The 27,581-nt window shown below is 36.4% G+C and overlaps 1 protein-coding gene across 1 annotated transcript in view; it reads left to right on the forward strand.

Annotated features, from left to right (window-relative positions):
- The first annotated feature begins 23,299 nt into the window (after positions 1-23,299).
- Positions 23,300-27,581, forward strand: part of LOC105621612 (LIM/homeobox protein Lhx9-like) — an 8,984-nt gene continuing 4,702 nt past the window's right edge. The window contains exons 1-3 of the mRNA XM_012203081.1: positions 23,300-23,625; positions 25,978-26,151; positions 27,033-27,253. Coding sequence (XP_012058471.1) covers positions 23,300-23,625; positions 25,978-26,151; positions 27,033-27,253 — 721 coding nt within the window. The remainder of the gene's footprint in view (positions 23,626-25,977; positions 26,152-27,032; positions 27,254-27,581) is intronic.

Below are 27,581 nucleotides of genomic sequence, written 5' to 3' on the forward strand. Positions count from 1 at the left end.
AGCTATTTATCAATAGGTATCCGCTCCACGCATACAAAATGAGCCTTAATCAGCGTGCGCCGTTTTTCCCGATGAGTCGCGCGTGAGGAAAAACGCCGGAAAAAGAAAAACGATGACGATTTATCTGAATGACATAAATCAGATAAAAAGATATAAGCACATATTCATATCTATACATCAAGTGTATTTTGTACATCACTGTTATATTAATTAAAAAATATTTGCTGCATTATTTTGCGTTTTTTAATAATATCGATTTATTTAAAAAGGAATCACGGTTTATTTCTAGAAAAACTCTTCTTACAAAGAACACGATGTAGAATCTCGTTCAGAGAAAAGTACATTACGAAAACTATGCTAAATGCTACTTATTATTTTTCTTAATAACAAAATTTAGCACAATTATATATATACTTTTTGGATCAATTTCTACAAAAAGTCGATATAAAATCAAATCCAGCTTTATTTTTATTAAAATAATAGAAATATTATACAACAGAAATATATAGATTATATGAAATATATAGATTATATGATTAGATATTATTATAATATTATTATTATTATAGAGTAGATATTACACAAATATTATATGGTAAATAGAAATTAATGTGAAGAGTTCTGAAGAACCCGAATATGTTTGTGCAACACAATTAATCTCCTTTATATTAAACTGGATTTAATAATTTCATGTTGATGTTTGAGGCGGACTATTATTTCCATTTATAAAAAATATGAAGCTGAGGCTTTGATAAAATTGAAGCAATTGAATTTAACGATACTAGAACGATTTTAATTACACGGATTATATAAACGATTTCTAAGAAATTAAATACATTTTTAAATCCTGTTGCGACAGTTCGAATAAATCCGTATTACATAATGCTAAATTTAACGTATAGAGAATATTCTAGAGTTATTACGACTGACTGTGAGGTTTAATTAACAGTGCACCATATATTAAAACTACACATCTGCGTTTGTGTAAAGTTTAAAGACCTTCACATATAAAAAATTTCATCCTTGAGATGCGGCACAGACAGGCTGGGTGAAGAGGAAATAGGAAAAAAAAATAGAGACTAACTTGGTTAGAAGACGGGTCAAAATCAAAACGCGTGGAAGTTCACTCCTGCGCAGCAAAGCGAGGAAACGGGATATACTGGCCTCTTCTTCCTTCGAGAGGCTTCGAGGCTAATAATTAAAATGCATTCAACCGAGTTATAAAGCTTTAACGACGTGTGTGCGCGACCGATTTTTTGCCACGTACCGGGGGACTTTACGATACAATTTATTGCGTAATTTAATTTTACCTTTCCATTTTATTGATTTAGACCCTGCCGGTAATATCGGCGTCTCGAACTTTTAGGAACTCCATCTTTTCCTCTCTCCTACCTCCCTTGATATCCCCCGATCGTCTTCCTGTCTTTAACGTTAGGAAATGGCAGTGGTATCCCTGGGTCTCTCCTCTCTTAGAATCTCGAAACCTCTCATCTTTAAATTACCCCGTTGATATTTAATTTTAATGTCTCTCGCGTTGAGGGAAGGAATATAGTGCAAGAGCATCACTTCGGGTATCTCCGTGCACTTTTTTTTTGTGCGACGATTTTACGACACGTAAAAAAAAGTGCGGACCAGGCGCTTCCGTTCACTTCCACGAAAGGTCTTTTTCAGGGAGAAGTTCGAGGAAATTAATACCGTACCCCCTAATCGCTTCTGCGGTCGAAAGAACACGACCGAGCTCTCAACTTTCGGCTTAATGATAAGTTTTTAAAGCTAATTTTCAACTAGACGATTATCAGGTAGCGGCGTTTAACCGCTAACTAGTAGGATAGATATTTCGAACATTACGCATTTATTTGGCGATGCTAAAGCACGCCCTTATTTTTCGCGCCGCTAATTTCTCGGTTCTATTTCTCGATTCTACTCGCATTCGAAGCGGCACGATGCGTATAGTTTTTAATGCTCAAGAATTCACGCAAGCTTTAATCGAGCCCCTTAATAAGTGAACAGATAGGACGGATCTTGCTGATATTCTGAACGATTCGCCTCTCCGCTTCTTATCTGTATCCTTTATTAGTTCACCGATGCGGCTTAATGTCAGCGCGCAGAGCGAAACGCCGCATAAATGAATTCCTCAGGCTGTAATTATTTAAAGGCACTAAGAATCCAAATCCTGACTTCAACAATTACTTTACTCTCAATATTTTGGCATTAGATTCGTCTTGCAATTCTCTCTTTATCAAAGAACGTATAGATTCCGCTTGAAAAAGGTACGATAAATAAAATTACATATCAAAATAAGAAAATGTAAAAATTTGCCAATTTCATTATTGAAAGCTTAAGAAATAGAATCTTTAGGAATATGAAAACTTCAGAGAGCTCTAAATAAATATTTGAAATTATGAGAATCTGAAAGAATATAAGGTAACAATTTGAAAATTTATTATGTATGCACTCAAAAAAAGACATGATGGCAGTTGCAAAGGTGATTAGTGATAACTGTAACGAGTGAATAACATAATTATTGCAACCAGTAAACTATTTTACAGTTGCAATAACTATAAAATAGCTCACTTAACTATATTATTATAGGCATAAAAATTTATTTAACTATTATATTATAATAGTTGAATATATCTTAAGTAATTAGTAATATAAAACGTTTATTTAACTATGTACATTAATTGTATATAAAGCTTACAGTTAGAGCTTATAATGTAAAGTTACTGTACATAATTATTTACAAATATATATTGTACATTAATTTTTTATTATTATTATTATTATTATTATCATTGCTACTACTGTGTCTTTTTCTTAAATACGACATTCTCAAATATTTAAAGTATTACATTGGACTGAAAGGTTTGTAAATTCGCATTTTGCTTTAAGAATCGTAATGCTAATTATTAGCAGCTAATTATTACACATCTTCAAGTTTTATGTTGATGCGCGACCATGGTGCACTGTTATTACGAGTATGCAAAGCGAAGCGAAACATCCCAAGTTACAAGGATTCCGAGATATAACGACAACGGCAGCATTGCATTGCCGATGCGATGCCCGGGCGTCTCGCGGGATGATAAATCAAGCTGAAAGCCTGATCGATTCGAGAGAGCGAGCGGTTGTGCGGAAACACGAAGCACCGATATTCCCAACAACATCGAACCAGACGAGCCACGTATTCCGGTCGGCTTGGTTTCATGCTCGTTTTTCTTATTCCTACTGGTCCCCCGGTGCCTCACCCTCTTCCTGGTCGCCCCGCCTCAATTTCTTACGGATACGTCTTGAGGAAACGATAAATCATCTCGTTGTACGAATGGCCCGCAGTTCGGTAAGCATTTTTATTTGACGGCGGCCACCGCCGCGTTATAAGGACTTTTCGAAGTCGACATTATGCGCATACTAAGTTCTATGTGTATAATTAAACTACAAAACAATGAAGAGATGTCATTCGATTACAGATTCGCAAGGAACATGGATTTTCTAGATTTCATGTATTTCAAATCTTTGAAATTCTACATGATCTCTAAATCAAAAATTATTTCGTTCAATCGATAAAACAGACGACGCTGCATCTTTTTAATCCTCCGTTTGCAATCATATTTCTACTCCTTCGATCTGCAATCTATATCTTTTTTGTCCAATTCAAGTTTTTGTTTCAAGGTTTTCAAAAAAAAGTTTCTAGGTTTTTCAATATCTCGATTATACATACCAAATAGTTTTTTAATTTACCAATAATAATGTTAAAATGTTTATTTAATAACAATTAAATTCGAGCGAATATAAAGGCAAAGTTTGAGAATAAAATTTTGCTTGTATTAAAAAAGACCCAGGTTGCTGACAGAGAGTTAGAGAAACAAAATCTTTTTTCGAGATCATTAAAAAAAAATATATGTTTCTAAAGAGATGTAAATATTTCAGAATAACATACTGTTATTAAAATGCACAGTTTCAAAAATTAATGCTGTAAAGGAACAAAGTTTCGAGCACTGTGAATTCCGAATTCTTGTGAGATTCATCTTTGAGGAAGGAAAATGTAACCGCACGGTTATTTTCTATTGAGGACAAAAATATCAGGACGGAATTAGCGGCGTGCGAAATTGGCGGATATTGGCGTGCACGCAAGAGTGTATTTAGAGTTTGGAGGTATGCGTGTTAGGGATGCATGGTCTGCTTTGAATAACTTCTGTGGTGGCGCCTTGCCGCATGAATGACTAACCTCTGGCCCCCGTCAACGGGGGTCTTGACACAGTGTGGGTGGCGTTGGCATTTTTTGCGTGGACGCTCGTCGGCATCGGTCTCGGAAACTGTGAGCCCAGTAGTAGTTATATATTGCCTCTCTACCTCCTATCCACCCCTCCTTAACATGCATCTAGCCTCTTTCATTTCCCACCGCAAATAAAGCTTCCTTTCTTCTTTTTAATACGAGCAAGCAGCGGCGCGTTCTCTTTGACGCGAACGTAACGTTACAATTAGTGTTCCTGTTCATCTAAGCAATTGAATTAAAAGTGATTTTTCTTTATAAAGCGGTTGAAATAGAAAACTGAATACCTCTAACTAACTGAAAGTTATCGATCTTTTTCCTAATGAAACGATAATTGATTTTTGTTTTACTTTTGCAAGTACAATAAAAGTATCATTAATTGATACATTATCGCTAAAAAATGCTTTAAGAAGATTCTCTTGCTACTTTCTAGTCAATAGACAGTTTATTCATAATAATACGTAAAACAATTAAAATAATGAAATAAAAAGATTACTGACAATGTCTTATGCCATTATATCTAATTATTGTTAATTTTTATATGTTGCTAAATATTCTCGAAATGACAAAATAAAAGTTGTAAGATGCTGATTTGATGTACATACACGCATCGTCCATTTGATATATTCTAGCTTTTTTCATTGAAAAATATAAATTTCTTGTAAACTGATACGGTCAGTTTAAATGAAACTTTAGAGAACAAACTTAAGTATTTATACTTTATAATTGTAATGATTTTTAAATTGTTGTCTTATACACAAGTATCTCAGTTTGAAAGAAAATAACTACAAAACAAAATTATATCTTCACTTGTAATGTAAAATTCTATAAATTTAGAATTAAATATCTTCAAAATGATACAATAAAAATTAATGAAATTTTTTCTAGATATTTTTGATATTATTAACATGTATATTACATCTATATTACAGATTTGTCTTATATTTTATCAAACGCAAGAACCTCCTTAAATATCAACAATCTAAAATAATTTTTAATACGTGCAAATTTGATAGAACTTAAGAATTAAACTCAAAGTATGCTCGACTGTTACCTGATTTTTATCATCGTCAGAATAAATCTTCCTCGCGCAAATTTTTCGCGACAGCCTTTCAATCCGCGTAGATTTCCATAACGACGTTCTCCCTTCACATCTTTCACGTGAGCAAAAACAGAGAAAAAAAAAAGAACGCATGAAGAGTCTCGTAAAACGGGTGGCGGGGGCAGAGGAGGGATGGAGGGTGTGTGAGACAGACACGGGAGCCGCGATCACGAAGGAGGTGCGGGCTCTCGAGGAGAAAAGAGAGAGGATCGCGCGCGGCGCGCAAAAGTGCCGAGTAAACATGGCACTGGAATGACTAGGAATAGCGCCGGGGCCGGCAATGCTTTCCAAGCGAACGTGATGAGATGCGAGGCAATCAATGCGCCATCAACTCGCCTCGATTTACGGCTACATCGTCACGGGGCCTATTCCGCCGCGCGTCCATTGCTCGCCTCTCCTCACGCGCGTTTAAAGCACTCCTGCCAAGCCCGTCCGATTCCACTTCGGACTGCCCGACGGCTATTCTCCTCGCTAAGAATTATTTCAATTTACTTTCCTACCCCTCGCCCTCTCCTCCCACGGTCCATCGTCCCTCCCGCTCCGCCCTCCTTTCTTCCACCTCCTGCTTCTTGTCAGCGTCCTCGGACCCGACCGCGACTGGGGATGGATTTACTCGCTCTTTTTCGCCATCTTTTTTCGCCCAGAGCGCGCCGTGATTTATGGAGACGCGTCTATTAATGTCGCGACGCGCCGTTTTGAATATTAGGTTGTTACGAGGGTTTTGTGGGTTTTTATACGGCCATGAAGATTGAATATGATAGAGGGGAGGATATCGGCAGACTAGTAGAGACAATCGTTTCGATCTATGAAAGTTTTGATAATAATAACAAAGTTGAATCAAGACGAAATTCAAAAGGATTCTGAGAAAAATCGAATTTTGAATTTTTATTTAATGGAAAATTCTCGCATAACAAAAGTTTCAGTAGGAATAAAAAAATCCATAATATTCAACTAAATTTAGTTTTCTTGCTATGAAAGCGATATACGTATTTTAATAAATATTAGAGAAATATATCTCAATGACAAATATTAATTTGTGTTCTAATGAAAAATTTTATATTTTTTATATAATTTTTTAGATTTTCTATAGAAGATTTCCAATTTTTCAGAATTTCTGTACAATTTTCTAACATTTAGAAAACTTTTAATACGTATTAGAACACTTTTAAAAAGTACTAAGAAAAGTAAGAAAAAGTTCAGCTTTTCTAGAATTCTGAAACGTTTTAAGATTTTTAAGATTTCTCATTCTATAATTTCAAAGAAAACTTACAAAATCCAAAAAATTTTAATTTCCAAAAATCTTCATAAATTTAAAATATGAAAAATTCTTCAGAACATTATGAGATACGAGAATTTTTTTCATTAGCATGGTTATGCATGGATCACATATAACAGAAAAATAAAACTCATCTCGAATGAGAGAGAGTTCGAATGTTAAAACGGTCTCACTCCAATTGAGGGGGTGCCACGCGAAAACTTAGCCTCGATTACCCCCCCCGACGTAAATAACAGCGAATAGACAAGCGAGCGAGTTATTTACTTTAGCGAGGCTCCTCGTATCGTTTAACTCATTTCTGCATCCCGCCATCAATATTAACCGTCGAACACCCGACGGTCGGCGAACGCGCATCCCGCACGCACACGTGCGAACGCAAACTTATACACTCGCGTGCATCCCGCGAGCGTCTAAGCGCCTGTCAGCGTCCTCTCGCGAAGAGGAATATTTAGTGATAGTCGCCCGGAGCGAGAGCAACAGACGTTAACTAATACACCCTGGGTTTGGCCTGGGACCCAGTGACGTATGGGCCTCGGTAAATAAACTATTAATATTATGGTAACGTCACGCATTCCTATCCATATTGGCTGGCCGAGGTCCACCTCAGCGCCTCCCCCTCGTACGCCCGTCGCGGAAGGCCCTGGTGAGATTTACAGGCTCCAAGAACAAATACGTAAATTACTAGGGCCTGAGGTTAATGGCCGTGAGTAGGTATTAGAATGACCGTTCTGGTTAACTCATTCATACTCCCGAGAAGATAGCTGTTAACACATGATAACAGGCGATCTCTCTCTCTCTCTCTCTCTCTCTCTCTCCTATCGATTCTGGTATTATATTCTGTGGCGAACGACGGTTGTTGTAATTTGCTTTTAATCTCCATGAGAAATTATACAACTATGATTGAAATGTTATTTTTCAGTAAAAAAAATAGGATTGCACAACAATCAAACACTTGCTATACTATAAAACATATTTGTACTATGTTATTATAAAACTCATCTTTATTGAATTTGTAATATATCTGAATGTTAATTTAATGTTATGTGGTGATGTTATTTGAATATTTTATGTTAAATTATTAATATTTCTTAGGCACAATTTATCAGTAAGTGAATAAGTAATGAAAAAAGAGCGTAATTTTGAAAATTCTAAGATAAAGATGTTAATTTAATAAATTATAAATATTAATTTATGTAAACAATATGTATGATTTTATTTGTTTCCAAATGATGACAAAAGCTTAATCTACATTGTGCTTTTTGATTCCTTTTATTACTTTTTATCTCATACCTTTTTCCTTCTTTGCGACTGTTGTATCGATAATCACGTTTCCTTTCACATGTTCCTTATCTCTTCCGTCCGTTCGTTAACTTTTATTTCGGGAGATAGAAAACGAAAAAATTGAGTAAGAGGCAAAAAGGCAAGAAATAAAAAGTGATCAAAAATAAGAAACAGGAAACAATAAGAGCACGTTGTGAATTAGGCTAAATGTATGTTATATTTTATATAATTATATAAATTTCTTTGTTACTTTTTAATATCTTCATTTTGTATTAAATTAACACAAAAATTTGGAATGGACCGTTTACGTTTACATGAAACGTGTTAAATTTAACACAAATTTGTTAAGTGTGTCATTTATAGTTTTTATATTAAAAATCATAATTGTACCTACTGAACGTAATAATTAAATATTCGAGAATTCGAAGATATTTCGTAGTGAACACTGTAATAATTACTATATCGAGCTGTTCCAGAACATTGCAAAAAAGATTGCTCCACGATTATTACTCGAGGATATCGTGGTAATGTTGAAGATGCCTTATCATTCTTGATGAATTTGATTTAAATTAATTAAGGCCTCTTGTTAGCTTTAAGAATTCTCAATGTGTCTAAAATCTGTAATACTGCGTACACATGATTCACGGTGATTCATTGCTGAAAATAAGACCTATATTTACCGTACATTTCAGATAGGATTTCTGCTCATGCGATTGAACCAAATCAATTATGGATTCTGTTGCGAGATTCTCTAAACGTTTTATCGATAATTGTTGCTTTCGTTAACTAGCTTACGAAAGCCACGCTTTCTTCCAGAACTGTCGTTGACTGTCGCTAGTTAACGTAGAGAGCGACAATCATCGATAAAACGTTTAGAGAATCCCGCTACTGGGCTCGGTTACAGTTATCGCGCGAATCGGCGCGGTGACCACAACACTTCAGATTGTTCGGCTGAGACTTCGGGGCTCAGGCAAGCGAGACGGTGTTACACGAGGCGTCTCGTTTCATATTAAACGGATAATGCGGGTGCCTGCTCGCGCACTTAAACAGAGTGCGATAAGGGGCATGCGATTCGGAAAAGGAATCAGTCTAGTTGGCGGATGCCTTTCCTTCTTCCTTCTTCCTTCTTTTTTCTCTCTCTTCCTCTCGCTCTCTCTTTCTCTCCCCTCTCCCTTTTTTCCTTCCTCCTCCGTTCGTTCGTGTCGTTTTTATTGCCTGGCGAGTACTAGCCGAACGCTCGTATCTGCGGATCTCATGAATGTTACATGCACTGTATAATTATTCGTGTGTAGAAATACAGAACGTCCGTCTGATCAAAGATGGCGAACGCCGTTGCTTGGCGAGAGCGATCCGCGATTTCTCCGTTACCGATTAAAGCCCCCCTCTCGACCATCTTATTTCCGTGAGATATGACTGATACATCGCTGATTAATCAGCGATGTAGATCGAATTTACAATTACTTCATTATATACTGGGAAACCGATAAAATATATATATATATTGCGTATCGACCATCAATCTTGATATATATCGAACCATTTAGACAATTGCCGTTACAAAATGATAGCAAGACATTTTTCTTGTATTCGTCGATCCTTCGAACTAAGAGATCAATAGTGTCCGTGTCGAAATAATAGAATAGAAATCCCTCTTTGTTTTTTTTTTTATTGTAATCGTCGCCTTTTTCGTTCGAGAAGCCGAGGCATTAATAACGACAAAATAAAGAGCGGGACCGTGCGTCGACCGTGCGGCATCGTGGGATCCGCGGGCTTCGAGCATCCCTCGTCGACGTTGACGTGCGCCTCGCTCGCCTTTACCGAGTGTGAGATGCGTTTTTCAGCCTCCATTTGCAGACAATCGACGCGGTAATCACGGGTTGGGCGCCGGAAGCCGAGAAGATATTCGCGCGCTCCCAATCAGATAACCCTCCTCTAGCCTGCCTGCAGGTCTGACCTACCTCGCTTCCCTCACATCTCTCACCCCGCCCCATCCCTCTCATACCGCCCCTCTTCTTCCCTCGCGTGTGCGGGAGTTATGCGAACAATGAGAGACAAAGTTAACGCAACTCCATTCAGATCATCTACAATACTTCACTCTGCTTAACGTAGAGAAAAGGAAGGAGTTATGGAATATCATTTTGTTTTGTTGAAATAATTTGGTAAATTCATGTGACATGATTATCTTTGACGTAAGTTCGTTAGCCATATAGACATATAATTATACTATATATAAAAGTTCTTCAGGTATACAGAACGAACATAATTTACAAAGAACTGAAGAGGGAAAGGTTGCAATTATAGTATAGGAAGCGGATATGAAGTACTATTAACTATAATTTTACACGTTGGATACATGCATATATATTTTGTTATCAAAAGTTCAATTATATAATTTGAAAGCGCCATGTTCAAGGATTCTCAGCTAGACTGAAGTTTCAAAATTAATATCAATATAAATAAGAGTTTAATGTCTTTAACGATCGAAACTGGATCTTAGATGTTGAAATAATTTCCATGTGAATTTATATACTATATATTATGTAATCATTTGAACTGCGTGCCGAATTGGTTTTTTGGACTTTATATAAACGCAATTAAAATACTGTAATATCAAAAATTAAATTGACAAGCAATTTAATTTAATAATTTCATGCTCAATCAGGCATCCTATTAGAAAGATGTGTTGAAAAACTACAAATAAATTTATTGCGAAAAATATTTCGAGAATCGAACCCGGATCTCTAGCATTCCTAAGAATTTACTTTATTTATAGACTATCAAGGCCTCGGTAATATTTTTCGCAATAGTCGATATGTAGGAACAATAAATTATCAATTTATCAATCAATTCATTGATTATCAATATAATCAATAATAAATTTATTAAGACCTATCTGTGAATACACAATAAACAAGAGTTTAAAGCCTATAACGATCGAAGCTGGATCTTCCTTAAATCTGTTGAGGCGCAACAGCTCACGTTCCGGAAGACTGTTCGCGGCAACTACCGGAACAGCCCGCCTGACGTGCAGGGCATCTCTCGTCTTCTTGACAAGATTCCGCGTAAGAGCAAGGCGGCCAAGAAGGCGGTCCTTTTTTACGGGCGCGCATGTTCTCGCGATCGTCAATTACCCGGACGACAAGCGGCGCTGCTTTTTGCGAGTGCCAGCCGTGGAGGAGCGTCGTCGCGTCGTCTTCGTTGTCGTCGTCGTCGCTGTCGTCCTCCACCTCCTTTTTCTCCATCTTTCCCCTCCCTCTCTCCTCTACCTCTTTCTCATCACATCCTCGCGACGTTTCCTGAAGATCTCTCGCGGCCTGGAGGGCCTGATCGGCTGTTGCACCGAGCCCGGAAGATCGCCTGGGCGCGCATCTCCCGCGGGGAAACGCGCCATTTATCCACGTCAGCCTCATTCACCGACTCGCACGCCGAGGCCGGTTCGCAATCTACGATCCTTACCCACGTGACGGTGCCGCGCATAAATACACTTCATGCGCACGCATTCGTGCCGCCTTCCTTCCTTCCGTCCTTTCGTTCTTTCTTTCTTTCTTTTTTTCACTCCTTCATCTTCTGAGAAAGCGAGACTTTTACGTATCGCGGAATAAGCGAGGAGATTTGTAGAAAAACTAAGAATAGATTACAGTCAATATGTAATACGGGAAATATTTATATAGTTCGTCCCGAGAGAGAACAATGCTTTTAAACGCAACTGCTTTTTGCACACAAAGCGGTAGAAAATAATTAAGAATGATATTAAGAGAGATGAGATAATCTAATGCATTTAACTCTAGCAAACCATTCATGGACCCTTGCGATTTTTTATATTGCTATTTTACATTTTCGAAGCATTATAATTAATTGAAAATAAAATATTATTTATTTCATTCATATTTATCTGTCTTTGTCTGACTTTGAGGTATAAATTTCACATGTTGAGGTAAAAAATACGTATTCTGTCTAGAAATATAGCGTGACAAAGTTGGAGGGGTTTACAGACCCTGGTATAACCAAAAATAACAATAAAAATAACAGACTTATTAGGATTAATGCATTTTTCTATCTTTTTCATTAGATGTTGTTCACACAATGCACTTTATCCGTGGAACATCCTGGGAATGTCTTCAAAACATCCTCTGGACATATTTACAGCTTTCATTGAAGATTTGTGCAGCATAGGTACGAAATTCTAGCAAAATATTCCAAACTTTTTATTTCTACATACAACACCGACGCCCAATTCGATCTGAAATCTCTGTTAATTTAACCGAGAGGTATCGAATATTTTACATTTTGTCTAAATATGAAGGCCCCATAAATTTCTGAAAATAAATATACAACCGGGAAGAAGTTCAGTCGTTTCAATCAAACGATCACTCGTAGAAGGATGAAGCGTGAAAATGTTCAAGGGCAGTCCCGTTTAACTCCCTCCGATGCAGACACACGTAGCGTCTTCTTCAGGGAATCCCCTTTGCGCCTCGTCGCGCCGCGTCTTTCCTACGTGCGTGCGAAACGACACGCACATGCTGACGCAGCAAGCTCACAGCAAATTCACGGTAGAAGCAGCGGGGCATCCTGCCGCCCGTCGAGGATAGAACATCGCGATAAAACGTGGTTAATGCGGAAATTAACCGTTATATCTTTGCACTTATTTACTCTTACGCCGAGAGATAACCTAGGCGAGCGCGCCGTGCCGTATTTTACATAATGTAACCGCGGGAGGAGACTTCTGCCCCTCGCCTCCCCCTCCCCCTTATCACGTCGCCACGCGAGATCTCATGCCGCTCGTAAGATGCTCCCGAGGAACGATCTTAGGATCCGTTAAAACCATTCCCGCCAGGTGTCTTGAATTACTTTCGTGCCGCGTGCGGCATGAGGGAAAGACCCACTTTTGTTCGCCGAACGGAGATCCTAACGGGGAACCAGCCGTTCTCGCCGTGGTCGTCAGGGCCCCGCTAACGATGCCCGACAGCCTCCATTTTGCGGTCGTTCTATCTAAGTTCCTCCGTCCGGTGTCGTCTTCTGTCGATGATCGATGATGTCGAGGATTTCGCAGTGACGCGGCCGATCTTTTAGCGATGAAGCGACTCACGAACCTCTCCGGGGTTCCGTCGGAACCGCTGCAGAACGCTCGGAAATAACTTCTTTCGCGTCATAGTCGAGTGAATAAATGGACGACGGAAATACATCACGTCCGATTACGCCGAGCGCGCGAGTCTGTTTAGATTAATTGTCACATTAATTCGGTATCACGAAAGCCCTAAGCGGTATATAGTTTTCGGTAAACTCGATTGGAGCTAACGATAAATAAGCCGTAAGTGTAACGATGACATTACTCGATGTTTTACATTTGTAATGTATTACCAACCTGGTTAATATAGACATATTACTGGACAAAGTATAAACTCCTGTTTAAACAAAAATCGATTAATAGGACAATATTGTAGAAAAAGGATTCCATATATTTACTTCGATCTTTCTATTATAGGTCCGTCGAAGGTGAAAGATCAAAGAAACTTTACTGCACACTCTGTCCAGTATTACACGGTGGTAAGTATCAAAGATAACTCACGATAACACACCGGGGTTAACAATTGCCTAGGCGCTCTGAGGGATCACCTTTTCCCGTATTAAACAACTTTTCGAGACACCTTTCCATTCAGAGATGAGAGAATCATAGCTGATGAGGACTGCAACCCTCAATCCTACACATGTACTTCATTCATTCATAATACGACATGTCCCTCCGACACCTCGTCTACCCTCCCCTCCCCCATTCTCTTCGAAGAGAAGCAGAAAAGGAAAAGAGAACACAAGAGACAGGTCCCGAATGTGTCCGCCGCTCGTGTATTAAACAGTCGCTGTCTCCGTCAGCGTTCGCCAGATGACTCCCATTCTCGGCAGGATCCCCCTGTGATGCTGGCGGGAGCATTATTTCCATCTCCACCCGACCTTCCTGGTCGTTCCCCACCGCGATGTCGATGCAAACCGGCTGTGTCGACCAATGGGACGACAACCTCGTCGTTTCGCGGCGATTGCTATTGGCTGACACGAGGCAGGCTCGTATCGAGCGGGCGTCGAAGGGCCGCGCCTAGCGGAGGCTGCTTCTGCCGAGGTTACTGTACCCTCACCTATCCTCTCCTTCCCGCGGGAGAAAGACAGAAATGCGGAGTCTCTGAGAGGGAAGAGAGGACAACGGGGACGAGCGGGAGATAAGCCAGCCGCGCTTGGCTGCTGCTGCTGCTACTGCTGCTGCTGTCGTTTCTTCTTCTTCAACTACTACCAACTGCTTCTTCTTCTTCTTCTTCTTTTACTACTACTACTTCTTCTTTTTCTTCGTTAGTATCGCTTCCAACCGTCTATCCTTCCGAAAAGTCTCTGATCGATATGACAGTATCCTCCTTCCTTGCCATAATGACAGCTTTCTTATATGACGCACTGCGCAATGTGCCTCCTTCGCGTCGGCTCAACCGTCCGGACTTAAGGGGTCTGAGAGGGCAGGCAGGAAGAAAGGCGGCAACTGTATATGATTGAATTAGGGTGGATTTGATTGAATCGGGAGCCTCCGGCAAAAGGTACTTCTTGGAGAAGTCGACCTCTCGCCAGCAGCGGAAGAAGTATTTGCCTAGAGATTCTTCAACCAGAAACTATGCGCGATGTCTTGATCATGATGACTGATAAATTTCATTCATCGTAAAGAGAATATTATTTGGAAATGAATCAAATTAAATAAAGCATAACTTTCAATTAATCCAAAGTGTGAAAAAAGTTTGAATGATATAAAAAATTGTATTTCTGATACCTATTTTTAATTTCTGCCAGTTTAATTTTAATCTTGGCTCAACTTATTTTTAATCATATTCTTATAACTAAAAAAGCTAAAACGTAAGTTGAATAGAAATTCTACATTGATAGAAATGAAAACATAAAGTGTTACAATTCTAAACACGAAAATTAAAATCGAAACATTGTATTAAATTATGTGTATTAAATTATCATGTTGTAATACTGTTACGATTTTTGCAGCTGAAAGATTAGCTTGGCAAATCTTGGAAAGTTGCTCGAGTCTCGTTCCTTACGATTGCAATACGTTCCGGCGGCACGCGAGATTAACGAGAACTCGCTGTTTAATGGGAGGTTCGATTTGCAGCGACGGCTGGATCGCGCCACCCGCGATTAATGAGCCTAATGAGACATCAGCGAGCGAGAAACGACTTTGTCGCACGTAGACGCGATGAATTTCCGCTACGTCATGTCGGTTCCACACCGTCGGCCAAATATAGTTGACCGCGCACAAACCAGACAAATCTGGAAGAACTGGTCGTCGCGGACAATGTATCTGACTGTCATTCTTGTTCTTCAGCTGTAATTAAAAGGCGCTCACGCCGTGCGCGGCGAATTGCGCACGCGCGCTTGGAACGAAAGCGTGTCTCACATAGTTACGATTTGCAATAGCACATTTACATTATGCAAAATGATAAAATTAGAAACGTAGGAAATTCCAGAGTTAATCAATCGACGTTTCAATATATCCTGAGTTTTAAAAAGTATTCCTCATAAATTTGAGAGGTACGTTCTCGGTACGTGAAATTACAAGTTTTAAAAGAGTTTCACTGAATATTAAATATTAAGACTGAAAAAATTTAGTTAAAAATGAACAGTAAGTAATTAAAGTAATTAAAATTTATATTTCGATATTCACTCTCAAAAAATAAAAAATTCTCAAAATCTTAATGTTTATTGTACTCAAATATTCGAGGCTGCAATTATATTTTCGACATGATTTCGCGCGAAGGAATTCTCGTTAAGAACGAGTCCAATCGACAGTGCTCGAAAAGACGAAGTGATAAACTGATGGCGATATTAAAATTGCCGCGGGAACACGTTTTTCACCAGCTGGCGTCGTTTAAGTAATAATTTGTACCTGTATGCGTGACTGACGCGTGACTAACCACTCGCGTGTCATGTCATTTCTCTTCCCGAGAGCGCTTCTTCCCATCGGGATACCCCGATTGCAAATTAATTGAGAGTGAAATGTGAGCGTGCGCGGGCGAGTGCTTTGCGGGTGAGACATCGCGGCTAATCATGAATAATGAATGTCGCTCTAGCGCCGTTCAGAGTGTTTCCGGAAACATGAAATCAGTATTACCCGAAGAAGAAAATAAATTGCGAAATTGGGGAAAATACAAGAATCGTATGATAACATTAACTGTTTCATTAATTCGAAAGATTTTTTTCCAGAAGCATTTAAATTAATAAATTGTCTTGAGTAATTTTTTTATTTTATTTGTTTTCATATAACCTGCGTTTGTTGCGTTATTTTGGATTTATGTGACTGAAATGACATTTATTTCGTCTAATCTAATTTTCAAAAATGTATTAATTTTTTCTTTTCAACAGAAAAAAACGTGTTTTTAAATATGACTCTGTTTTTGATTTTTTCATCTTTGAAAATTAAATAATTTTCGGTCTCTGATATTAAAATTGCATATTTAAGTTTTTATTTTTGAAATTTTCTTTAGATATTTTAAAATAATAGAGAGTTAATATACAACAGATAATTATGATAATAATTTTGTTAGAGAAATAAATTCAATACACATTGAGATAAAACAGACAAAGCAGATATTATATAAGAAACAAAGACAGATTAAAAATTCCACGAAATATTTTGATACGTTTCTTAAATCGGAGGGATCTTTTAAGAAAATGCAGCACAATGCATCTGACAAACATTACCATCTCAGTGTTATTATCATAAACGATATCATCGACAATTACCAGTCGACGCTCGTGATAAAGAGAGAACGAACTATTTTTTCGCAAAAGACAGAGAGAAAGTGAGATATTGAGAAAGAAGAAGACAAAGGGAAAGCCACAAAGGCGCCGGCGCAGCGCGCAGACGCCCGGCGTCCCGACGTCGTTACCCCTCGAGCCGGCTTTGAAAACCCCACCCTGTTGCCACCCCGGCGAGATCGCAGTGTGAAGGGGACGCAACCCCCCGCTTCCTTGCCGTGGCGACGTCCGCCCCTGGCCCTGGGTGGCCGTCCCAGGATCGTAATATTATGCCGACGGGGAGCAGCTTCCATCCCGCACGAATCTACCACGTCCTTCGTACTTCCTTCTCGCACTCCGGCGACGCTTTCGCGAGTTTTCGCGCACCGCGGATTTCCGGCTCGCGCCAGTTTCCTGCTCGCAGGTTTTCTACGCGTGAGTTCCGCGCGCGCTCGTGGAAATGTCCCTTTCTCTCGCCAAATTTCTATTTTACCGCGTAGCTCTCTTGTGAATCTCACATGAAGATTCTTTTTGACAGCTCTCCTCTCGCAAGCTTTCGCGCTCGCGAATTTCGGAGTTCACGAGCTACTACTTTGTCGATTGCAAGTTTTTTGACGACGGTAGCCACTGTTAGACAAGTGTAAGAGAAGTGCTTTAAACTAACAATGTAAATCCAAGGCGGATTAATATTGTGATGTGTTAATTTTTCTTGGGATCCAAAGAAGAAAAGAATCGGTGAGTCAAAAAGATTGAGAAATCTGACGAGGATGCTGTGCTTTGGGGAAAGGAACTGGTGAGTATAAATATTAAATAACTAAAATATTAGATGGCTCAGTTATTCGACGAACTGTTAATGACGATTGAAACTTTGTTGTGTGTTTATCCTTGCGAGGAAAACAGAGAATTCGAGGATAAAAGCAATCTTTGATGAAAAATCTTAGATATGGTTTGAAAGACTAAAAAATTCTGATAAATAGAGAATAATGTTCTTTGATCTGAGAATCCAAACATCTAACATTATGACATCTTATTGTTTGAGAATCTCGGCTCTCATTCATCTAATAGTTTAATGATTCAAAGTTCAAATAAGAAAGAGAAGATTCTTTGGTGATTCGATTTCAGTGATTTAAAGAAAAATTATACAAAAATTCTAAGATTGTGATTAAGATTTAGATCCATCGAATCATATAAAAAAAATATTGTTTCTCTTGGAATATAAAAAAAATAACTATAAATATCTATATATAATTACATAAAAGAAAACCTAGAATATCAAAAAAAATATTGATTAACGTGTCGGATTAAATTCATTAATACGAATTTGCGATGAAAGTTAATTTCAAAATCTTTACTAACCACAATTGTGACTCAATCGATATCTTCTTCTAAGAAAGAATTAACCAGCATTTTATTTTGATTCGTGACCACTGTAGTTACTCTTTTGCCTAACCGCAATCAAAGCCTATCTCATCAAAAGCTTTCATCACTCGAGATACTACTTCCCTTCCCATCAAAGTTCCAGATAAAATTTAAAACTTGGTTTAAATTACAGTTTAATACACGTTCCACCCAGGTTTAACAAAATTGATTATGACAAATACTGACAATTTTGTTTAATTTTAAAATGTGAATTAAAAATTATGAATCAGGAGTTGCGGATCTAAGATAAAGAGCTTTTAGGATGTAAATTAATATCAACTTTATGCGCGAATAAGTTTCAAATGATCGAATAGAGTTAGATCAGATTATTAAAGTTTCTTGAAATATTAATCCGCTGCGCCTTTTCTTATTCGAAATACTTATACGCAAGCGATACTTTACAGCAGATACAATTTTGCTTCTCTCGTGGCGGAGATTCTATTATCGTAGAACCGATGTCACGCAGAGAAATTATCTTCTCCGTCTACGCGGCTTTTCGCTTGTCCAGAACATGATTGATGATCGCAACGACTGCATGGTCGGTTCGAGACAGTCGAGATAGTCGGAGCATCAGAATATCCGGGGTTGGAGTCGCGCCGCGACCAAACCGAACCCTGGAGAAGTTAGCAAGTCCAAGATGACCGCGATTTAGATGAAAATAACCAAGCGGAAATAATTTTGGCTGCGGGTGCTTCGTTGCCGACGAACAGAGATCAGGGACGACCGACAGGATTTACCATCACGTTCCAGCTGTTTAATCGATTACAGGTGAGCAGAACATGATAGAAGAAAAATTTACTAATCATTATAACTTCTCAAGACATATTGATCCATGTATTTTATTTTATTAAAAATAAGAAGATTAAGTCTTTTTATTTTGATGCTTGGAATGTTGCAAAATATATATGTTGTTTAACAATAAATTTTAGAAATCTATGCTAGAAGTATCAAATAAATATAAACGTGAAAATAATGCAGATTGTTGGCAAGGCAGTTAGCATTACAAAACCAACTTGCAATAAGTACAACTTTAATACTTACAGCTGTAATGTATTATTATTTTGTTGTCATTATTATTTTGAGTAATAATTTCTTATGTTTCATATTTTACTTCATTTTATAATATAAATACATGTAATGCTCTAAAACTTTTAGAATGAATTGTCACTTTGAAGAATGAAATTTCACTTTTAAAGATTGAAAATTGAGTCATTCTTTTTCAAAATTGGTTCAATTTTCGTTCTTTAGAAGGAGATTCCACTCCAAAGAATTTAGAGAATATATTTTAAAGATTTTGTAAAACTTTTTTATCTTTACTTAGTAATCTATAATAATTTATACATGGGACCTTTCAAAGTTCTAAGAATCGAATTATAAATTGATGGATAAAACATATTCTTCAAAACTCAAAAGTTTTTTGAAAACGGTTTAAGAAAAATGATTTCGCGTTGAAATATGTTCAGTTGTAATTTTATTGATAAAATAAAAAATTTAAAACACAACCTCCAGAACTTTAGAAATATTCTTCGCACATTTAAATAATCATTGAAACAAAATAATTATCGATAATTATCGATCTTCCAACATTTTAATAAATAATAAATTCTTGCGAGAATTTTAATTTTAAATGAAAACATTAAGGGTCGGATATTCCATCTTCAGATAAACTATATGGTAATTTACCTATTGGATAAATAAAAGAGTGAAAGAATAAGTGCATAAAAAAGTAAGAGAGTAAGGGCAACAGAGTAAAATAATAAGAGAATAAAATAATAAGGTAAAATTTATCAAAAGGCGGACCAACCTAGCCTAATGTAATTTTCAAGTAAACACGATTTTTCAATCATTGCAATCTAGATTCTGATACAAATGCAGTTCCGTTGACATACTACGCATATATATCTCTCACTGCGAAGGTTCCGTTATCGAGAGATCAAGCAAATCGATTTTATGGAAATATGGTGCGCGATAATATCAAATCCACGTGCTATTGCAGGCATAATACCACCGCAATGCAAATCTGTGGGGAGCACTTTGCTTTTCACCTCAAACAATGCCGTTTTTGAGAATGAATTAATTAACATCGAAGAGTCGTTGCGATCGACGTTACATTGCGTTACATGCGAACAATGCTTGAGACGATGTTTTCGTACAACGTTGAATGGGAATGATGAAATAGTGTGCCATATGTGCGTGCGTGCGCGCGCGTGTGTGTGTGTGTGTGTGTGTATAGATGTTTAAAAATTGAAATTACTGAAAAATCAGAAAACCTATTAAAAATCAATTTTTTATTTCGATCTTAAAAATTTTTTACTCAAATATGCAGGGTGTATATGAAATAAGTGTCAAATATTCTAGAAATATTTTTCCATCAACCAAATATTAAAAAATATTTATATGAACATAGGCTTAATAAAATGTTTTCTTTTTGAGATAAAAGGAATTTTATTGTAAAAATCTAATATCAAATAATTAATGGAACAAGTAAAGCATATTTAAAAATTTTTTACAACATTAAACATTAGAAATATTTCGTTTTAGAATTATTAAGGATTTTTCAATCTTTTTTTTATAGTTAACAATAATGTGTGTAAGTGTAAAAGCTATAATACCAGACAATTTGGAGATTATTTTAAATAAAGTTGTAATACAATTTAAATGTTCATTACTTTCTATTATCTTTCTATTAATTGTTTGGTAAAATGAATAAAATTCTACCTATTTTAAAAACTAACATTTATAGATTTTTATAGATTTTTGATTAAAAAAAAGGCAGTTTTTAATTATAAAAATTGTTTTCTTATTTACTTTGAAGTAAAATATCTGTTTTTTTTTCATCTTTATATATGCTCCATTCTGAATCTATTTCGTTAAAACTAAATCATCAATTTTTTAAATCAATTATCTCTTGATGTAGTTCCGATTTGTACAAGAGTATTTGGAAATAGAAATGTATTTCCTTTAAAATTGGTATGAAGGGATTTAACGTCGAAGGGATAATCCGCTGGTAAGCTGGAGAGATATCATCTCGCGTCCGCGTAAAGTCCGCGCAATTTGAAGGCGTCGTGAATTGAAGAGAGTCGTTCGTTAAAAGGGCTCATTACCGTCAACCACACATTGTTTTCATTCATCGGTTTCTGTTCGTGTCACCTGGGTAGCGTGGCTTGAATGAATGCACCTGCACCGCACGAAGCGACTCTTAAGGATCCTGAACCTTGAGTCTCAAGTCTCTATTCTCACGATGACAGGAAGAGCTTCTTTCATTCGTGATTATACAATGCAGTTTATTATATATATAAGATTATAACGTCACATAACTTTAAATTCTTGTTTTTTGATAAAGTTATAAAAAAACATTTGAATTGCAATTTGGTACATAAAGTTTAATATGTATCAAGATTTTTAAAATTCTTTTTTCTAAGGATTGATAGAGTTGTTCGAAAAAAAAAGTAATTTATATTTTAAATTTATATTTTAGAGTTTTATATTTATTTTAATAACTTCTCAATTGCTTATTTATGTCTTTTGTATTGTATAAATTAAGATGTGATTCTAAAATTCATAAATATATTTAGCAGATATGTCAAATCATATTAGTTATCTTGGTCTGTGGATCTGAAGATTGAGGATTTATTAAATAAATAATAATATTATAGTTTTATCGTAGACGTAACTCTTTATGAGAGCAATCAATTAGACGAATCTCGAATTAGACTCTCATCTCAGTTTTATGTTATAGATTAAATGCAGAATAGAAGGTTATAAATTATAGAATATAAAATGAGAAATAAAATCCGTTTTGAGAACTTACAATATTTTAATAATCTTATTGCGTTTTCGATTTAAGGAGGTTTATCACCAACTTGAATTAGGATTAATGACCTCTGTTACGCGGCACGCTTTACGTCAAAGTTGTAATATCAATGGCCAATCATAGCTACTCTATTGAAGAATGGAATGACTGCGGTAGGCTAGTTTCATAACATCGATGTTACTTCATTGTAAAGCGTGCTGTGTAAACATTGTATGCTCTGTTGGTAGAGCAAGTAACGTCAACCAATAGGAACATATAAAGTAATTAATCCAATCCAGATCAATGCAAACCCTTTTAGACTAAAAATGTTAATAATATTTTCTTATAAAAAGAAATTCAATGCTTAATGAATAGAGTGATAGTCAAGTGATAGTCAACCCTATTCTAACCTTCAAAACAAATTTCATAAAAATTACTCTTAATGTTTTACTTACCAATTGCAATTTTGTTTTTTAAAAATTAATTTTGTCACTCAGAAAAAAGATCTAAAGAGATAAAAAATAATTACATAAAATTTTATATTATATAGAGTTAATGTATAGTATATAGTTAATAAATAAACTATTTTATAATTTGTACAATAAATTCTAGATAATATAAAATTTATATAGTTGTTATTTTCATAGTTGCTACCAGTATATCTTTTTTTTTACAACGTGTATGGAACAAAAAGTAATAATAATTTAAAGATAAGCAGTGTCTACAATGAGATTTTAGATATTAAAACTTTAGATTTTAGATAAAAAAAGATATAAAACTTAAACTTAAATCCTAAACCGTAAGAAATTGATCAATTATAGTCGATTACTTTCCTTACATTCGATTGCGATTGGCCAATTTTTTACGGCTTAGGGTTTGAAGCTTAAATTTTACGTCTTAAAATCTCATTGTAAATACTACTTTATGCGTATTTTGTGATAGCTTTGATAATTGAAGAGTTGACGTGTAAAGGGCTGTAAGTACGATGTATTATTCAGTCCTGCGTCAAGGTCGACGATTGCGGTTTCATGAAATTATGTGCAGTACAAACATGCAACAATATGCAGTACAACGGAGATAATTATTGTCATACTTTCACGAGTTGTACGAGCATTATTCGAAGAAATTTTTTGAGATTATTATTTCCAGAAAATTTACAAGCCAGTCAAAACAACAAGTCACAAAAATGAATTGAAAAGTGATTTTTAACAATTATTTGGAATTGGAATCATTTTGTCATCACATGACTTTTTCTTGGATAAACACAATAACTGATTGTAACTTTTTCTTTAGCACGCTTTATCCAAATAACGTTCGCAAACATTTATACAAAGACATACGATAACTTGCAGAATGCAACGGCATGCGTCGTAGCGGCGCGTGTGAAGCGAGATGTTGAAGGAAGTCGGCTGCGGCAGCACCACACCCCCGCTGGGGGACGGGGGTGGCGGGACGAACGGTCGGCAGATCAGTGCGAACGAAGGGGGCGGCGGAGGCAGTGGGAGCGGCGGAGGCAGCGGTGGTGGCGGTATCGGCGAGGGTGCCCTTGGTTGCGGCGGCTGCGGAAGGGAGATCGCCGAGCGTTGGTACCTAAGGGCGGCTGATCGCGCATGGCATTGCGGCTGCCTGCGCTGCTGTCACTGCCGGGTCCCTCTGGCCGCCGAGCTCACCTGCTTCGCCAGGGATGGTAACATTTACTGCAAAGAGGATTATTACAGGTTAGTTGATGTACGATAAGTAATGATTTAAAGGAAAATCATCTTTTTAAGATAAGAGAGAAAACAATAATTAAGAGAAAGTCTAGTCTGTAAATATAAATAAATAAATATATTATATATATATATATATATATATATATAAATATTCAAATATCAATAAGCAGTTGGAAAATTTGCATTAAATTTGATACATTTGTTATTTTAGATGTCCCAGTCCATAGAAACTTTTATGTTAATTTAAGATGAATATACAAGATGAATATACAGAAAGTAGTACATTATACGAAATTAACACAAGAAATACTTTGACATTATTTGGAAACAAATAGTGAAAACATACTTTTTCAATAAAATTGATGTATAATATATTGAATTAAAAAATGTACATTTATTTTTTATATTTATCTTAAAATTTATTTTTTAATATTATATTTACATTATTTGTTCACTATTTATAAATTGCGTTATTTTAACACTAAGAAATATTAAATATTAATTTTTATAAATATTTAAACAATATATAATCACATGATGTTAAATTAACACTCGAATATATTGAAAAATGAACACGAAGATTTTCGCAAGAGCCAGATTTAATAAAAATACAAAATGTTTTTAAAGTATAAAGCTTATACTTTCTTATTTCATATATTTTCTGAAAAACTTTATCATTCTTTTTTTAAAAAAATTTATGTATTTCCAAAACTTATAGCTGCGTTTATTTAAATAGCGACATTTACATACAAGAAACACCCTTTGTTTTCCCTTCTTCTCTTTTATCAAAACATTTTCTTTTTTGGATCACACAAAATGTTCATTAATAGTGTCCAAATACACCGCTCTAGTCCTTGTTCAGGAATAGGATTTTGAATTCCGTGCTCGGCGTGGTAATATACTTGCCAATAAAGAATATAAAGAATCATAAGAAGAACGAGAAGAAAGCCAATTTCGAAAAATGAAAGAGATGCTAAAGACAGCATTATTTATTAAGTTATTATTAAAAAAAATTTAGTATACTCAAATCTTTAAGATTTGATATTTATAATAAAAGATTTAACATTCGTAGCGTCGAAATCTCAAAGAGACTAAAGATTGAAACGCGATTTGTCTTGCATAATAATATAATAAGCAAAGAAGTAAATATTGTTTATACGGGAAATAGCGCGTTTACGCGATGACGTTCGACATTTTAGAATGCGAGGGTGGAATGAAAGGCTGAGAGACGAGTTCGTTAGAGCGAGCAGGGGAGGAATTCAACAACCGTCCTTTTACATGCAATATGCAACAATGCGAGCCCTTTGTTTCCATCTATGCGAATGTGAATGGTCTGGTTCGATCCCTTGCAAAATTCATCTCAAGCGGGAATTCGCAATACATTCGCGAACACATACATGTGGAAACCATATAATGTACCGTTAGATTCTCAAGCGTATTCAGTTTTCTGTAACTTTCAGACAAAATTAATAAAATTATGCATGTAACTCGTTAAAAATACGAGTTAAACAAGCTTCAAAATTTTTGTAACGTTTCAGTCAAATTGCCATTTAATTAATACGGAAAGGGTGAAATAAATAATTTAACCAATTTTAAATCGTGTGAGTGAAAATTCTGAAATCTGAAAGTTCAGCAAAATCGTGGATGTTTTTAAATTAAAATGTTTTAATTTATTTTAAACAATTTGTGAGTATTTTAAACAATATATTTTGAAACATATAAATATAGGAACATCTTTTATATGTGCCTATTTTAAAGTTTAAAGGGATGAAACAATTAAATTTCAAAACTAATGTTTATATTAGATATTAAGCAATTATCATCAAAATGATATGTCAAAAGTTGTAAATAATTTTGTAATTTTTTATTTAATATACTTTGCAACTTAAGATTTTCTCAACGATGTAATTCGAAAACTAATTTTATCATTAATGGTTAAATTTTTTTTTCTTGGACTTTAATTTTTATAGGAACAGAATTTCACAAAAATAATAATGGAAATATAAGAGTATTTTAAAAAATATTAAAGTTTTAAACCTTTAAAAAAGTTGTCTAAAAGATATTTTTTTACAGCTTATTGTTATTATCTTTTGACAATAATTGCTTAGAATGAAATATAAACATTAGTTTTGACTATTTCAGTCTTTAAATAAAAAAAATATATATAAAAATATACGTGTCTCTTAGATTTTTGTGAACAAATTTTTCAAGGAGAATTAAATATTGTTCCAGTTTCTTGTAAGATAATCTTCTAATAACTAGAAATATTAAAGACGTTTGACTCCTCGTGAATGCGGAATTTGAAAATTCATATACCTCTTGAAAGATAATAAATCTCTTGAATTGTTGCGATTGCAGATTATTTGCGGTATCTCGATGCTCCCGATGTCGCGCTGGTATTTCCGCCTCGGAATTGGTGATGCGAGCGCGCGACCTGGTGTATCATGTGGCGTGTTTCACTTGCGCCTCGTGCGGCACCCCACTGAACAAAGGCGATCATTTCGGCCAGCGGGACGGACTAGTGTATTGTAGGTGAGAAACAAGAGTGTCTGATCATTACTATCCTTCAAAGGCCGTCTCTCCTTGTTATCAACGAGTTCGATGACGAGGTTGACAGGAGCACAAGTCGCTTTGTCGCATCGAGTCATTCTCCCCTTTACCATCCTTCCGCGCTAATGACGGTTGTTGAGTGCTAATGATAGTCATTGGAATGGACGGATTTGGTCTCGGGTTCCGGGAAGACCACGACGACAGACCGCGTGAGAATGAGAATTTATAAATATCAAGATTTAAGAGAGAGATTCCATGATTTCTTCCATTTCTAAACGTTTACGTTCTAAACGAAATGAAATATGTACCTTAAAATTGTCTACTTTCTAAATCTTTTGGAGTGAAATTTAAGTCAGTCCAGAAAAAGAATGAAAACTTAAATAAGAGTGACAGATTTTCATTCCTTTAGAAAATTTACTTCAAAGAAATAAAATCTTCTTTTTTTGGAACAAAACTTCATTCTTTAGAATGATTTTTATTCCAAAAGAGTGAAATTTCACTTCTGTAAAGAGTGAAAATCTGCCATTCTTTTTTTCAAGATTAGTTCAATTTCATTCCAAAAGATTTAGAAAAGTACACTGTAAAATTTTCTAACTATCAAAATTTCTCGCGACTCCAAAGACCAAGAGATTTTACCGCAGTAAGGAAAACCAGATGCTTCGAATTCATCCAACAACTCGGCGATTTAATCCTCGACTTATTCCTCGACTAACGATGATCCCTGCCGCTCGTTAAATCCCACCCTCGCGTGGTATCACGGAGTCGAACTCGTTCATCGAACTCGAACGTATAACGCGGAGGTCAGGTCGTCTATCGACTACTTGACAGAGAGGTTGACGACTGACGAGCACGTCGCTCCCAAGACCACACTACGAGTTGCTGTGCTGCGCCGGCGATTACGGGGGTGCTGCCGGCAGTATCGAAGATCTTGGCTCGCCAGGGGTGTCGCCGCTTCCGGCTTACTACGAGCAAAGTCCGATCACTTCCGGCACGGTGCAGAAAGGCCGACCGCGGAAGCGGAAGCTGTCGGAAGTCACCGGCTCCGAGCTTCCCGTCACGATGAGACTGGCCGCTGGAGCGCTCGGTGAGTCAAGCCAATGTATGTTCCGCAATCTTGTATCGATCGTGAACGATCTTCTTGTTATCCCTCGCGCCCTTTTTCTTCCCTAGAGTTACCCCTAGACTCTTCAGTTAGGTATTCGTTTTTGGTACTTGTGATGCCAGACTCTCCCTTCTCATTCTTTTCTTTTTCATTTGACTCTTATTCTCTCTCTCTCTCTCTCTTTCTCTCTCTCTCTCTCTCTCTCTCTCTCTCTCTCTTCTCTTCTTCTTCTACTTCTTCTTACTACTACTACTACGTACGTACGTACGTACGTACGTACGTACGTACGTTACGTACTTACGTTACGTTA

Source organism: Atta cephalotes, assembly GCF_000143395.1.
Source record: "Atta cephalotes unplaced genomic scaffold scaffold00035, whole genome shotgun sequence".
Lineage (NCBI taxonomy): Eukaryota > Metazoa > Arthropoda > Insecta > Hymenoptera > Formicidae > Atta > Atta cephalotes.